The sequence below is a fragment of the Tenrec ecaudatus genome, chromosome 4 (genome assembly GCF_050624435.1).
Source record: "Tenrec ecaudatus isolate mTenEca1 chromosome 4, mTenEca1.hap1, whole genome shotgun sequence".
In the NCBI taxonomy this organism is placed as follows: domain Eukaryota; kingdom Metazoa; phylum Chordata; class Mammalia; order Afrosoricida; family Tenrecidae; genus Tenrec; species Tenrec ecaudatus.
The window spans coordinates 63,082,235-63,099,536 of NC_134533.1; the positions used below are offsets into that span (position 1 = coordinate 63,082,235).

The window sequence follows — 17,302 nt, forward strand, 5'->3', positions numbered from 1 at the left end:
CCAACCCACTCACCCTCCACTCTCTCAGTATCTCCCCTCACACCCTTGGTCCTGAAGGTATCATCCACCCTGGATTCCCTGTGCCTCCAGTCCTCATATGTACCAGTGTACAACCTCTGCCCTATCCAGTCCTGCAAGGTAGAATTCGGATCATGGTTGTTGGGGGGAGGAAGCATCCAGGATCTGGGGGAAAGCTGTGTTCTTCATCGGTACTACCTCGCACCCTCATTGACCCATCTCCTCTCCTGAACCCCTCTGTGAGGGGATCTCCATTGGCTGACACTTGGGCCTTGGGTCTCCACTCTGCACTTCCCCCTTCATTCAATATGGTGTGTATATATATATATATATATATATATATATATATACACACACACACATATATATACATACACATATATACACATACACATATATACACATGCACATATAAATACATATACACACATATATCTTTTTTTTTTGCATGATTCCTTTATACCTGGTCCCTTTGGCACCTCGTGATCGCACTGGCCGGTGTGCTTCTTCCATGTGGGCTTTTTTGCTTCTGAGCTTGATGGCCGCTTGTTCACCTTCAAGCCTTTAAGACCCCACACACTATCTCTCTTGATAGCCGGGCACAATCAGCTTTCTTCACCACATTTGCTTATGCACCCATTTGTCTTCAGTGATCCTATCATGGAGGTGTGCAGTCAATGGTATGATTTTTTTGTTCTTTGATGCCTGATAACTGATCCCTTCGGGACCACTCAATCACACAGGCTGGTGTGTTCTTCCATGTGGACTTTGTTGCTTCTGAGCTTGATGGTCGCTTGTTTATCTTCAAGCCTTTAAGACCCCAGTCACTATCTCTTTTGATAGCCGGGCACCATCAGCTTTCTTCACCACATTTACTTGTTCACCCACTTTGGCTCCAGCCGTTGTGTCTGGAGAGTGAGCATCATAGAGTTCCAATTTAATAAAAGAAAATATTCGTGCATTGAGGGAGTGTTTGAGTAGAGGCCCAAGGTATATCTTCATTTCTATAATACGGCCTAATCATCAACCTCAATGATTGCTTAATATTTTGTTGAATGTATGTATTATAATTTATTTTTTGTTCAATAGTTCAATCATATCAAGAAGAGTTATACAATCATTAATTACCACAATCAATTTTAGAACTTTTTTCCCTTAGGCTCATTGTTACTAGCTCCCAATTCCCTGACCCCCTTCCAAATCCCCAAGAAAACAATTTCCACCGTGCGTCTCTAGTGTTGTCCCCCATGGTGCTATGGGTAAGTGAGGAACGTTGCTTCTCGTGGTGGGGCCAGCCCTATGGTCCTCTCTGTGAATTGGCTGCTCTGAGCAGAAATATTGTCCTCAAGGCTTGGTGGGCCAAGATGTGCTCACTCTTTTTCCCGCCCCCCTCATTGGCTCCTGTGTGCTCTGATCAGACATGTCCCTCTTCTTGAGCTGTAGCTTCAGTGCTGTCCTCTGAAATGAATTCTGGGGGAGGGGGTGGACAGGGAGCTGTCAACTTAGTTGGTAAGGCCGGTCCCTCAGGCCTCTCCATTGTATCCCTGCTTCATGTCAATGTGTTGCGTTCTTCTCTTAGAGCACTGGGTTAAAAACTGGTCCCTCTTTCCCTTCCCTGTGGTGATAGAAATAACACCTTCCCCTTGGGTGGGTTGGTGCCCTGTTTCCCTGGCTACCCATGTCTTTTTTTTGTTACTCCCTCCTTTTTAGTTGGCTACCATATGTATCCCCGAGTTTAGTCTGGCCCCTGCCATATTACCTGGACCTCACCGCAGGGATGTATGTATACAGTAGCTTGTTCCCTATGTCCCTTCGGAATTTTTGAGCTTACCTCAGCGGACTCATGTACTTGTTCGCTTGTGCTTGGCTTACTTCACTTAGCATAATTTCCTCCAGTTCTTCCAACATGGTGATGTGCTTCGTGCGTTCATCACTGCTTTTTAGGAATGCATAGTACTCCATTGTATGTATGTACCACGGTTTTTTAATCTATTCATCTGTTGATGGAACTTTGGGTTGTTTCAAACTCCTTACATTGTGAACTGCACCACGCATATTTTATTACTTATAATCCTTGGATCACACAGGCTGGTATGCTTCTTCCATGCCAACTTAGTAGATACCTCACTTAAATGACTGCTTGTTTGAAAACAAGCCTTTAAGACTTACACACTTCTTTCTGATAGCTGGGCACCATCTAGCTTCTTCACCACACTTTGCTATAGCACCCATATCTTCATTGACCTCTTCATGAGGTTGAGCATAAAGCAGGGCTATATCACAAAAACTCATTGTCCTTAGAACTTTTTTTCCCTATGATTTGCTCTGTTAGTTGAACTTTCCTATTCTGATATTAATATCCCTGCAGGTTAATATTTCACAGTATTTCATAAAACAATAATATGCTCATAATAAATATTAACAATATAAAGCAAATAAATTATAGCTGACTATTCTTCACTAATTAGAAATTATATAGTGGTATTAATATCAAGAACAATTATCTTCTTAAAAAAGATATTTAAAAAGATGAATCTATTTCACTGTATGATAAATGAATTATATGTCAATAAAACTGTTTAATACATAAAATGAAAAAGCCTTAGTTTAACTGATAGAATTAAGCCATTAATAACTTTCTGCCATTTGTCATCACAGGTGTTTTTTGAACCAGCTACATAGTCTCATGGATTCCCTGGTGGATAAAAACTACACTAGAGTGACAGGGTTCATTTTATTGGGATTAACAGATGATCCTGTCCTTCAGGTCACCCTCTTCATGGTCTTCCTAGTCATCTACCTGCTGACTGTCTTTGGCAATCTCAGCACAATCATTCTCATAAGAATCTCTTCTCAACTCCACCATCCTATGTATTTTTTCCTGAGCCAGTTAGCATTGGCAGACATAGGCTGTACATCCTCTGTCACACCAAATATGCTTGCAAACTTTCTAGTAGAAAGACATACGATCACCTATCTTGGGTGTACCATCCAACTTGGCATAGCTGTTTTCTTTGGGACATTTGAATGCTTTCTTCTGGCTGTGATGGCTTATGATCGCTTTGTAGCAATCTGCAACCCACTGCTTTATTCAACCAAAATGACCACACAAGTTTGTGTCCAGTTATCCTCTATGGCTTATATAGGTGCTGTTCTCAATGCCTCCTGCTTTACAATTTCCTTCCTTTGTTTATTCTTTTGTGGACCAAATAGGATCAATCATTTTTTCTGCGATTTTTCGCCTTTAGTGGAACTTTCCTGTTTTGATGTCACTATACCTGCAGTGGTACCCTCATTTTCTGCAGGTTCCATCATTGTGGTCACAGTATTTATCATAGTTGTCTCCTATGTCTACATCCTCATCACCATCCTGAAGATGCGCTCCACTGAGGGCCGCCACAAAGCTTTCTCTACCTGCACCTCCCACCTAACTGCAGTCACTCTGTTCTATGGAACCATTACATTCATTTATGTGATGCCCAAGTCCAGCTACTCCTCTGACCAGAACAAGGTGGTGTCTGTGTTCTACATGGTGGTCATCCCCATGTTGAATCCTCTCATCTACAGTCTCAGGAATAATGAGATAAAGGGGGCTCTCAAGAGAGTGCTTGGTAGAAAAATATTTTCTAAATGAAACCCGTTGGGTTTGATGCATCACTTAAAATTAAAATAATATTAAAATAAACTTATTTCCTATGTTTAAAATATATTTGTACGGCATTAGCCAACATAGAACTTAATAGAAAAGGTAGTGTGGATTTTCAGATAGTAAATAAGAGACCAATACTAACAACTCCAATGAAATTTATAATTAGGAAACACATATTGATTATATATAAAATTTATTAATCTGATGAAAATAGTTTCGATGTTTGTTCATGTATTATTTTTATGCAAGCAATTCTACATCATAAGTCAAGTTTATTGAATCTTTAAACCCTTAACCATAAGCCCAACTGCATCAAGTCAATTCCAATTCATAGCCTCAATGTATGCAGTTTCTTGGGCTGTAAATCTTTATGAGAAGAGATAGCCACAAAAGTGACTGTGCCCCTGCAAATGCTAAATTAACTTCTATATGTTTCTTATTCTTTGCTTTTCAAGTGTAAAATGGAATAGTTTATTTGTTCTACCTGGCCTGGAAGATTTTTTTTCTGACTACTTGTTTATCATTTTGTAACTGTCAATAGATACTATGCCATTCTATTTCCTATGACTTGTAGGAAATTTTGAGTTAATATTTACTTAACTTTTTGGTATTTAGCCCATTGAATATTGATGCTTTCATGTTGATATAATAAATTTAACTATTTGTAACTGTACAAATTCTCTTGGGCCTACGGAAAACTGCTGGCATTCTCATATCAAATATGCTTAAGTTAAATGAACAGGGAATATTGAGGAAATATGAAGCAAATAAATCTAAAAGTTTCTTTATTAAAGGATATTAATTATGTATTTTAATGAATTGAATTGAGTATCTCCCGAAATATGTGTTGGAATCTGACCCCTACCAATAATAATCTGATATAAAATGATCGCATTCAACCATGTAATGTGCTTGAGTCAATCAATTAATCAATTAGTTGATGTTTTGTAGTATAAAATAGGACCTAAACACAATCACTTGAATGACAGAAAAAGAAACACACACACAAACAGGCACAGACACAAGTGGAGAAGATGGACATCATACAGAGACTGTGGATGAGACAAGGAACCAAGGGATGCCTATGACAAGCTTTTTCTTATGATGTAATATATTCATGTACACCTTTATTAAGTGAACATTTATTTCATATACAAAATAGTCTTGCTATGTTTAATTACACATGCTTAAAGAGGACAAGGAAATTACATAAAAATAATCAATAGCAGTAGTTTTTCAAGAATATATGTTCTTAAAGAGAACAGTAGACTTGGTTCCTACAGTCAAAGCAATTAGACTGATTGAAAAATTAATAATTTATCAAAGAAGCCATTATGATTCTTATATGATATATATTATACCACTTAATTTGCTGTTGTAACCATATTCTTGAGGTATTAAATTCAAAACTATAGTGCTTTAAAAATAGGCATTTATTTGCTCTTATTTATGATCAAAATTATCTAAACTGTGTTACAAGTATGACCATTTTTAAAAACAATTTATTAGGGGCTCATACAACTCTTATCACAGTCCATACATATACATACATCAATTGTATAAAGCACATCTGTACATTCTTTGCCCTAATCAGTTTCTTTTTTTTCTCCTCTTTTCTTTTTTTACATTTTATTAGGGACTCATACAACTCTTATCACACTCCATACATATACATACATCAATTGTATAAAGCACATCCATACATTCCCTGCCCCAATCATTCTCAAAGCATTTGCTCTCCACTTAAGCCCTTTGCATCAGGTCCTCTTTTTTTTACACCCTCCCTCCCTGCACCCCCTCTCCCTCATGTGCCCTTGGTAATTTATACATCGTTATTTTGTCATATCTTGCCCTATCCGGAGTCTCCCTTCCCCCCATTCTCTGCCATCCCTCTCCCAGGGAGGAGGTCACATATGGATCATTGTAATCAGTTCCCCCTTTCCAACCCACTCACCCTCCACTCTCCCAGCATCGCCCCTCACACCCTTGGTCCTGAAGGTATCATCCACCCTGGATTCCCTGTGCCTCCAGCCCTCATATGTACCAGTGTACAACCTTTGCCCTATCCACCCCTGCAAGGTAGAATTCGGATCATGGTAGTTGGGGGGAGGAAGAATCCAGGATCTGGGGGAAAGCTGTGTTCTTCATCGGTACTACCTCGCACCCTAATTAACCCATCTCCTCTCCTAAACACCTCTATGAGTGGATCTCCATTGGCCAACACTTGGGCCTTGGGTCTCCACTCTGCACTTTCCCCTTCATTCATTATGGTGTATATATATATATATACACACACACATATATATACATATACACACATATATCTTTTTTTTTTTTTTGCATGATGCCTTATACCTGGTCCTTTTGACACCTCGTGATCGCACTGGCTGGTGTGCTTCTTCCATGTGGGTTTTTTTGCTTCTGAGCTAGATGGCCGCTTGTTCACCTTCAAGCCTTTAAGACCCCAGACACTATCTCTTTTGATAGCCGGGCACCATCAGCTTTCTTCGCCACATTTGCTTATGCACCCGTTTGTCTTCGGCGATCCTATCATGGAGGTGTGCAGTCAATGATATGATTTTTTGTTCTTTGATGCCTGATAACTGATCCGTTCGGGACCACGTGATCACACAGGCTGGTGTGTTCTTCCATGTGGGCTTTGTTGCTTCTGAGCTAGATGGCCGCTTGTTCACCTTCAAGCCTTTAAGACCCCAGACACTATCTCTTTTGATAGCCGGGCACCATCAGCTTTCTTCACCACATTTACTTGTTTACACACTTTGGCTCCAGCAGTTGTGAGTATGACCATTTTTAAGGAGAGAATTACCATGGACAAGACTGTGATATGAACCTTTAGTGTCCAGAACTGAAAGCAGACTTCTGTTCTTTAAAACCAGTCACTGTAGTGCTTCTGCTACACCATCACTAAGTAACTAAGACAGAGATACTGAATTATCTAAAAAAAGTTTAGGGGTGGGGTACTAGACTATTATATTCTTTAAGAGTCATTTAAAATAAATACATCCATTTTAATAGACATAGATATGAATAAAATAAAGTAATTTCAATAACTAACTCTAGCTGTTTTGTGAATGGGCAACCATGCATGTATGGGAAAGTCTAAAGTCTAAAGTCATAAGAACAACTATTCCAGTGGTAAGATGGAGAGTGGATTGGAAAGCAATATGGGATGTAAGATCAACAGAAGTTAATCACTAGGCTGAGCAGTGATTCTCAACCTTCCTAATTTTGAGACCCTTCAATATAATTCATGTTGTGGTGATCCCCCAACCACAAAATTATTTTTTGTTGCTCCTTCATAACTATAATTTTGCTACTGTTATGAATCATATGAACCCTGTAAAAGGGGCCTTACCTAAAGGGGTCACGACCCACAGGTTGAGAACCACTGAGCTATAGTATGAGAGGAAATTAGGTTTCCATGAATTGGTTTGATGCTCAAGCCAAGAAAGTAGACCTAGCCACTTTCAGGGAATTTGGCAAGCCATTTAGATATTGTAATAATTGCATAAACATATAAGTACATAGAAGTAGTCAGCAATGACTACTAAGTGGTCATTATTGCGACACATATCTTGAAAGGTGACTGGATGACAACAAAACTTAAAAGGAAACATTCTGTACTAAGTCCAATCTGAATTTGAAACCTGGATCAAATTTTACTAATTGAATACCCTGGAGTGAGAAGATTAATCTCCTAAGCCTCAGGTCTCTAACTTATAAAATGAGAATAATAGTAATATGTATCATACCAAGGAATTGTAGCAATTACATGAGCTTGGCAAAGAGTAAGTACTGAATGCAAGTTGGTTAGTATCATCAATGATAAACCCTAGTCTCACGAAGGTAGGTGCATGAGATAGGACTTTATAAATTTAGGAAATTCTATTGCGTCTTTAGGTTGAACATACCTACTCAAACCTCATTCCCTGAGTCATATAAACTATAAAGTAGTGGGCATTCCTTTGAGCAGTAGTATGAGAAATTAAAGTTTATCAAGAAGACATTTAAATTTTTTTACTTCATAGTTCTCTAAGAATCAAACATTCAAGATATTTATTTTATAACTTTCTCTAGAAGAAATATGTGTAAGTATTAAAATAATTTTGATCTTAAAAATCCAACTACATGGTATTTCGCCTCATATTCCCCAAGGTACCACAAGGAGATTCTTATATCTACTGCTACCAAACTCCACCCATTCTTGTTGTGTCAAGTCAAACACAAAGTGATCCTATAAGACAGAATAGGAGGGAGAAAAAAAAGACAGAATAAGAACTGCCGCATAGAGTTTCCTAAGCTATGATCTTTATGGAAACAGACTGCCACACTTTTTCCCCTGTCGTGGCTGATGGGTTTCAACCACCAACCTCTCAGTAAGCAGTTGAGCACTTAAACAATGTGCCACCAGGGTTTATATATGACTACAGATATTTTGAAAACAAATTCATGCCAACTGAATGTTGCTAAGTTTATATAGTTCTTAAAAATCATTTTATTGGGGAATCACAGTTCTTATCACAATCCATAAATCCGTTCATTGTGTCAAGCACATTTGTACATATGTTGCCATCATCATTTTCAAAACATTTTCATTCTACTTGAGCCCTTGGTATCAGATCATTTCCCCCCTCCCTTACACTCCCTCTCTCCCTCATAATCCCTTGATAATTCATAAATTTTTCCTCATGTCTTATACTGATTGCTGTCTCCCTTCACCCGCTTTTCTGTTGTCCATCTCCCTGGGAGTGGGTGTAGTTGATCACTGTGATCAATTCTCCTTTTCTTCCCCTACCTTCCTCTTACCCTCCTGGTATCGTTGCTACTCTTTTTATTGGTCCTGGGGGGGTTAACTGTCCTGGAATCCCTGCACTGCGAGCTCTTGTCTATACCAGTGTACATGCTCTGATCTAGTCATATTTGTAAGGTAGAATTAGGGTCATGACAGTGGGGAAGGAGGGTGGGTATTAAAAAACTAGAGGAAAATTGTATTTTGTTTTCTCAGTGCTACACTGCACTGACTGGCTTGTCTCTTCCTTATAACCCTTCTGTAAGGGATGTTCATTTGTCTGCAGATAGACTTTGGGTCTCCAATCCATCCTCCCCTGAGTTTGCATCTTTACCTATGAAATTTAGTCTTTAACCTAAAATATCAAAAGTGAACAGAGACCCAACATTTAGTTAGAAGATAATCTAATATACTCCCAATAATTATGTGATGAAAGTATACCTACGTCTTCAAAACTCAGTCAAACCCAACTCCCTGACATGGAGGCAATGCCAGCTCATGGCTACCCTACGATACGGGCTACGTCTATGGGAGGTGAAAACCCGTCTTTCCCCCAGGGAGCAGCAGGTGGCTTCACTGCTGATCATGCAGCGAGCAGCCCACTGTTTAGCCACTACACCACCAGGGCTCCTCACAATGTCTACAGTGAATCAAAGCAAAACAAATGTGCTCATACAGACTGAAAATACACAAACACACAAACCCCCAAACCAAACCCATGAATAGGAAGTCAATTCCAGATCACATCAACTCTATATAGATCAGGGACTATAAATCTTTATATCGCCTCATCTTTCTCCCACATGTACAAGAGGGATTCAAAAAAATTTGAGGAAGAATAAAACTAAGAGATAGTGTGATTTTTTACACAAACATGTTTAAGCTCCCTCGTGGACCACTTAAGAATTGATAGAACCTTAAAAACCAATTGTGTTTGTGTGATTTGAGTTGCTCAGGTTTCACTAGGGGATGTAATGATGATCTTTGGTGCTTTGTAATTCACACTTGAATCTTTGGAATCTGTAGAGATGTATTCCCAAAGGAAAACAATAATAGAAAGTAGTATGGCTGCTATATAAACATGACTTTCCATTTACTACTTACTGAAAGATGAATAATTATTTCCAGAGGTAAGAGGGTTTTTTTCTTTTGTGAATGAATCTGATGTACTGATACTCATTTGTCATTTTAGAACACAGAGTTCTCTTAAGATTGTGTCTGTATTCCCTAACCGTAGTTAAGTAACAGGGAAACACAATTAAACAGTCAAGAAATAAATAACTTTTACGGAATTAACTAAATTCCCACCAATAGGTTGGTGTGACAATATGAGCATGACTCAAATGATCACGATTCCTATTGGCACCCCTCATGATGAAAATATTGGACTTTATCTAAACATCGCACCCAGGAGCCTGGTGGTGCTGTTGGCTAACCATTTCGTTAGTAACAGCAAATCCAGGAGGGAGGGGGAAGCAGAGGGAAGGGTGTTCAGCAAGAGAAAGACGAAGCTATCTGCCCCCATAAGGGTTTATAGCTGTGGAAACCCTACACAGATGCTAACCATTGGAACTGACTTAATGAGTTTGGCTTGGTTTATATTTTTTTACACAAAGCATTAGACCATCAGGCTAATGAAGGCACCAGCTTTCAAATACACTGGGAGTTTAATATTTAAAGTATCTTTTCTGAAAGACTGACTTTGTTAATGGGCCTGAATAGAAGTCCTGGTGGCCTAGTATTAGTATTAAGCATTAGGCTGCTAACCACAAGGTCAGCAGTTCAAAACCACCAGCTGCTACACAGAAGAATGAGACGCTTTCTACTGCTTTAAAGAATTTGAGTCCTGGAAACTCATGAGGGGCAGCTCTACCCTGTCCTTTATGGTCACCGCTATGAATTAGAATGGACTAATTGACTTGATGGCAGTGACTACACACACACACACACACACACACACACACACACACACACACACAAATGCTTAGGGACACAAAGGCCAGAATGAAAAGCTAAAAAATGAGCAGATTATGACCAACCTGGTTGGGTGATTCTAGGTAAAGTTCCTAACTCAGCTATGTATCATGTTAAACAGAATAGGATTTCACTCTATGGAACTTCAACTAGAAAACATTGGTACAGTAAATAGGGGTTACAATTATCTAAATGAATGCACTTAAGTATATCCTGAATATTAATTCTATAGTGTTTTGCACAGTTTTTAGATTGATATTTGAAAGTACTTGTTAAAACAATAAACTATAATTCTTAAAAATATTTCATCAATTTATTCCATCTCTACCTTCATATTTTTTGTTTTATTAGTTATCAAGAGCTATTATTTTTCTCCTTTTGAACAATGTTTTCCCTTTTTTAAAAAAAGTTATTAGACTGTGAACTATATAACTAACTTGTCAAAAAACTCAGGCCCTAGGTGATGCAAGCACTAGTGCTCAACTACTAATTAATAGACTTCCATACAGATCACAGCTAAGAAAACATTGTGGAGCCTAGTTCTGCTCTTTAACATCAAATGTTGCTGAGTCCAACTTCACAGCAATAGCTTTGTTTTCTGCTGGGCCTTTTGTTTGTTTGTTTGTTTGTTTTTTTAGTTACAAAGACATGTACATCACTTTATTATAAGTATTATTTAATTTCAATTATTGGCTGGATGCAAACTGTCTGGGGTTCATGTCCTGATGCCACCAATTGGTATGTATTAATGATAGGTAATTTATTTGTACTTTTCAACTGACACCCAAATTAAAATAATAAGCAGATGTAGTTTTATTTTCTAGAAACTAAAATAGAACTGTATTTAGAAACTCTTCGTCTAGGAAAGAAAAAGAATATGTTGTTTGAAGCAAGTTACCTGATGTTTCTAATAAAAGCACTTGATCTGTACAAGAAATACAGATGGACTCATTACTGCATACAAATGTAAAAACTCTGGGACTCTTATAATAAATTCCATATAGGTATTAATGAAAATAAAACCACTAAATTCCTTAACTTCTCTAATATAATTTTTCATCACAGCTCCTTTTGGTACCAGTGACTTGTACCATCAATCGAATCAATTCCCTGGTAGATGGGAACCAAAATATCATCAGTGTCCAATAATCCTCTGTGTTTTAAATAGGTGCTTTCCTCACACTCGTTGTTCTACTATTTGTTTTTATTTTTCATTCTACTTTAGTCAGATTGGATCAATCTTTTGTTTCTAGATTTTCTCCTTTAATTGAACTTTCCTGTTCTGTTGTTAATTAGTATTCCTGCAGATTGATGTTTTGTGCTCCTTCATAAAATAATAATATGCTAATTAAAATATTTAATACATTTATAATAGCCAACTCTATTCTTCCCTAATTTGAAATTCATTGATGGTATTAATATTATTATCAAGAACAATTATATTTCTCTTTATAATAATGTCTTTGATTAACTGATAGATTTTATAAACTATATAACTAACTCAGGATCTCTCTCTTGTACATTAACTATCACACAGCTAAAGGGCTAATTTCTCATCAATTTCCAAGTATACGCAACTTTATCAAAATAATTATTTAGTTTCATTTATAATATACTTATTACAGTGCTACACTGCATTCACACTCCAATGTCTATATCATAATTATAACACTTCCTATGAAACCTTAGGTAAGTAATTTAACCTTTCCAGTATCCAGTTTCTTTATATACAATGGGAATAATTTATAAAATGAGAATAATGAAATACTGAGCATTATTGCGTGGAAAGTAGAACTACACACACTTCATGATTCTCATATATTTACAATTTAGTATGCATTAAACAAACAACCGCTATTAGGTTAATTTATATTACATAGTACCACATTTTTCTTTATTGATGTACTGATCAGTCCTTCTATTATTTGCATAGGTCTTATATTTTTCGATCTATATATTTAAAGGCACTTAAGTATACTTTATTGTGAATTAGATGAATGTTATCAGTCTTATATTCACCAATTTATATGTACTATCTCAATTTATACATTGGAGTCCCCTCAGCCATGCCACCTCCTGTTCATTCCTCCTTTTTCCCTAACTTGCTGGGCTTTGTCCTGAGTAATTGCTGCCTTTTGACCATAAATGGTTGATTATTCCACAGAGGAGGGAATTCAGTTCCAGATCTGCAGGGCTGTGAAGGATCATTGTCTTGGAACCCATTCATCTCCTCTTTTTTAAAAGGAGAACATTTATTGAGTCTTAAATGGGCAAAGACAGGACAACTTCAGAGATTTATCATGCAGAGGAGAGAAAATATTAGCAAGATGCCATAATGTGACTAAGCGTTAGCTGTGATATATAGTTTTAAAAAGGACATGGGCAAACATGAGGAGCTGATACCAAGGGCTCAAGTAGAAAGCAGATGTTTTGAGTATGATGATGGCAACAAATGTACAGGTGTGCTTGACACAATGGATGGATGGATGGATGGATGGATGGATGGATGGATGGATGGATGGATGGATGGATTGTGATAAATGTTGTACCAGGCCCCAATAAAAAGATATTAAAATAAAATAAAATATTTTTTAAAAGGACATGAGAGGTAAGCGAAAACCATCACATAAACTGGTTCATATAGATCAATAGAGCACAGTTACCAATGGGGCTCCGGGCATGGGATAAGGGCTGTGATTGGGCCGCTTGCATTATGTAAGGCAAAGGAGCAGATTACATTGGCACTAAAAGACATTTGGAAGGCACTTTTCAAAAAATCTTAATACTTAGTGACATATTGTTCATATACTATACAAGTCAATCATTTAAACATATATAATAAATATAAACCCTATATTTATTATTTTGTAAGCAATCATCACTGAAATATATTTTAGAACATTTTATTTAATCTTATACTCATTATTATTAGCTCCCCATTTCCTCCCAACCTCCCCTGATACAACTCTAAGAAACTATTAATCCAATTACTGTATCTATAGATTTTCCTGTCCTGGATTTCATATAAAGAAAATGTATAATCCCCTACCCCAACAACACTAACAAAATAAAACACAGCAAAACCTCAATCCAAAAGAAAGCAGAAAATAATCAAAACTAGAACAAATTTGGATCAAAAGGAAGAACAAATAAATGATAAGTTATTAAACTTTAACCTAACTACATTGGCACTAATCCACTCCCCATTTCTCTCTATCTGAAGGCAGCCTGTTCCCATTTCTAGTCAATGGTAGTGAGGCGTCTACAGAGGCTTAATCCACATGGAGACTCTACAAATTGACTTGGGGTTTTCACTGTCTTCCATAGTCTTCTGCATATTAGGTGGTCAGAATTCAAGCGGTAATACAGTTCACTCCTCTGGTCTTGGAATTTATTATTTATAATCCTTGGATCACACAGGTTGGTGTGTTTCTACTACGTGGACTAGCCTAAGGCCTCACTTCGATGGTTATTTGACAAGCCTTTAATACACCTGACACTATTCTTTCTGATAGCCAGGCACCATCTGATTTCTTCACTACACTTTGAAATAGCACCCATATTTTTAGTGATCTCTTCATGAGGGCAAATATTGAGTAGCGGTATGACATAAAAACTATTGGTTCATAGGCTAGGACTACAAATAAATGCAAGGTCAATATTCACTCATTTATCGCTGATTTATATATGTACTAGTCTACTTTAGAGATTTAATCTCATTTATAATATAATTACAGAAGAAATAGATTGCATTCTCACTCTGGGGTTCCCATCTTGATTATACCTCTCCCTATGTAACTTTAGGTAAGTGACAACCTTTTCAGTCTCAGTAGTTTCCCTATATATAAAATGGAATAAAATCCTTAATATTACTTAATGGGAATTAAAACAGAACTATACACACACTCAGTATCATTTTGCTTGGGAACATTATAAATTATTCCTATGGGGCATATGGTAATTCTATTCATAGTAGCATTAATTTAGCCAATGACAGAACTCAAAATACTGTTGAGAAAAGCAATGGGCCCATATATAGGGCAGTTTTTTAAACTAAAATACGTGGATTGTTGATTTGTACAGATTGAAACCTCAAGTGAGAGGACACATTTTACACAACAATGTATAGAGAAAAAGCAGAACTTTCAGAAATGCTCATTCACTAAAGCAGAAGTATACATGCTAACCTAAAACATTTCATTAAAAAACAAAGAAAACATGAAAATATCAAATATATGGTGGTCTTCAATTGCCATTTATTGAATCAAAGTCCAATATATTTCAAAGTCATAACCTTGGGATAGTACTCATCTGAGTCTTCTCACAGTAGGGTGTTTCAGTCATAAATCCATGGGAATATTTCAGTTCCTTTAATCTGCTACAGGTGTGTTTAAGGTAAAGTCTGGTTTGCTTAGTGGGGGTTCCAAATTGGATCCTTTTGGGTGTGGCCTATGAAGGATGTTGTGCACTTTGAAAAAAAATGTCTAATGTCTTGTTGTTTAGAGCACATGGCCTGGGTCACAAAGGGCTGCATAGAAACTCAGTCAAAAGTGCCTGATTAGGAACATAATACTGGGGAAAGCAGGGAGGGAGGGGAAAATGAGGTGCTGATGCCAGGGGCTTAAGCAGAGAGCAAATGTTTTAAGAATGATGAGGGCAACAAATGTACAAATATGCTTTATACTTTATACAATTGATGTATGTATGGATTATGATAAGAGTTGTTTGAGCCCTCAATAAAATGATTTTTTAAAAGATCATAATACCAAGTATACTGTCCATTGGGGGTCTATATAAGTAATGTTAAGTGTTGTTCCCAACGGCACATTGCCCCACCTGGCTTATTCATCAATGGAAATGAAATCACTTTCTTTGACACACACATGCCCTCCTAGCTCTGGACTTGAATTTCTGTTAAGGTTCACAGAGCACCCTTGTAGACTTTGTAGATTTAGGGTAACCATGGGACAATGTTATATGAAAGGAAATGATTGGTCTTCTCCCTCTACCTGCAACATGAGAAACTGACCCCCGCTGAATTTAGGCTTCCTCTAATGAAGTGTTTTCTAAGATGTACCAAAGAGGGGTGATATACGGATCATGAGAATTAGGTGGGCACATCACTTCATTGCCTGGGAGACTAGATAAAAAATTATACAAACAGAGAACAGATGCTTTCCTTTGTCTTGGCATTTACCCTTACAGTAGTAGTCTCACACAACATTTGTCCTTTTGTGATCAAATAACTTCGCTCAGCATAATGGTTTCCAGGTCCTATAATGTAGTGAAGTATTTTGCGGGCCCATCCCTGTTTTTGAGGGATACATAATTGAATGGATGTTTGTAAAATGTTAAAAAAAAAAGAAGAAAATAACATTATTTGAAGCAGGTTAACAGATGTTTCTAATAAAAGTAATTTTTAAATATAGTTGGACTCAATATTGCACATATATCCATTTCTTAGAGACTGTAAACACTACATTCCTTAAAATCTGATTGCTTGCATAAAAATTTGTTTATTATGACTTCTACATATATATTAACAAAAATGAAACTCATGACTTATTTATTGCACTTTTTGATCACAGGTGCTTTTAATACCATCTGCATACATTGCCTCATGAATTCCCTGATGGATAAAAACCACACTGAAATGACTGGGTTTATTTTATTGGGTTTAACAGATAATTCAATCCTTCAGGTCATCCTCTTCATGGTCTTCCTATTCATCTACCTGCTGACTGTGTTTGGCAATCTCAGCACAATTCTTCTTATCCAAGTTTCTTCTCAACTTCATCATCCTATGTATTTTCTCCTGAGCCACTTGGCTTTTGCTGACTTAGGTTACTCATCTCCTGTCACACCCAATATGCTCGTAAACTTTCTGGCGGAGAAACATACAATCTCCTATCTTGGATGTACCATCCAGCTTGCCTCAGTTGTTTTCTTTGGGACAGTTGAGTGCTTCCTTCTGGCTGCCATGGCCTATGATCGCTTTGTAGCCATCTGCAACCCACTGCTTTATTCAACCAAAATGTCCACACAAGTTTGTGTCCATTTACTCTCTGTGGCTTATGTAGGTGGTTTTCTCAATGCATCCTGCTTCACAGTTTCTTTCTTTTGTTTATTCTTCTGTGGACCAAATAGGATCAATCACTTTTTCTGTGATTTTCCTCCTTTAGTGGAACTTTCCTGTTCTGATGTCACTATACCTGCAGTGGTACCCTCATTTTCTGCAGGTTCCATCATTGTGGTCACAGTGTTTGTCATAGCTGTCTCCTATGTCTACATCCTCATCACCATCCTGAAGATGCGCTCCACTGAGGGCTGCCGCAAAGCCTTCTCTACCTGCACCTCCCACCTAACTGCAGTCACTCTGTTCTATGGAACCATTACGTTCGTTTATGTGATGCCCAAGTCCAGCTACTCCTCTGACCAGAACAAGGTGGTGTCTGTGTTCTACATGGTCGTCATCCCCATGCTGAATCCTCTCATCTATAGTCTCAGGAATAATGAGATTAAGGGGGCTCTCAAGAGAGAGCTTGGTAGAAAACTATTATTTTGATAAAATCTTTTATTCTGTAGGCTTTCATCTAATAACATACCATAAATATAGTCATAAAAGAAAATTTTGTTCTTGTGGTTAAAATACATCTGCACATTATCTGGTGTGGGACTCTGTTGTAAATAAGTAGCTGACTTTTCAAATATCAAAGAGTAAATTAGAGACCTTAGTATGTAGCCTTTAATGACTTTACAGTTAAGAAACAAATACTTTCATGTGAAAAAAAACCTTAATGTGTAATGTATTATGCTGTAAATGCTTTTGGAAAAGATGATCATATCTTCCC

At 37.4% G+C, this 17,302-nt stretch overlaps 2 protein-coding genes across 2 annotated transcripts; both read left to right on the forward strand.

Annotated features, from left to right (window-relative positions):
- Positions 1–2,674: 2,674 nt before the first annotated feature.
- On the forward strand, positions 2,675–3,652 carry LOC142446718 (olfactory receptor 5P76-like). Its single transcript, XM_075548464.1, has one exon. It carries the CDS (start codon positions 2,705–2,707, stop codon positions 3,650–3,652), a length of 948 nt encoding a protein of 315 aa, XP_075404579.1. The 5' UTR covers positions 2,675–2,704.
- Positions 3,653–11,563: 7,911 nt separating this feature from the next.
- Positions 11,564–17,016, forward strand: LOC142446719 (olfactory receptor 5P76-like). The gene is made up of 2 exons (XM_075548465.1): positions 11,564–11,572; positions 16,093–17,016. Exon 2 carries the CDS (start codon positions 16,105–16,107, stop codon positions 17,014–17,016), a length of 912 nt encoding a protein of 303 aa, XP_075404580.1. The 5' UTR covers positions 11,564–11,572; positions 16,093–16,104.
- Positions 17,017–17,302: the final 286 nt, after the last annotated feature.

Coding starts and splice junctions, on each gene's coding strand:
- LOC142446718 (XM_075548464.1), top strand. CDS start 2,705: ATGGATTCCCTGGTGGATAAAAACTACACTAGAGTGACAGGGTTCATT.
- LOC142446719 (XM_075548465.1), top strand. CDS start 16,105: ATGACTGGGTTTATTTTATTGGGTTTAACAGATAATTCAATCCTTCAG.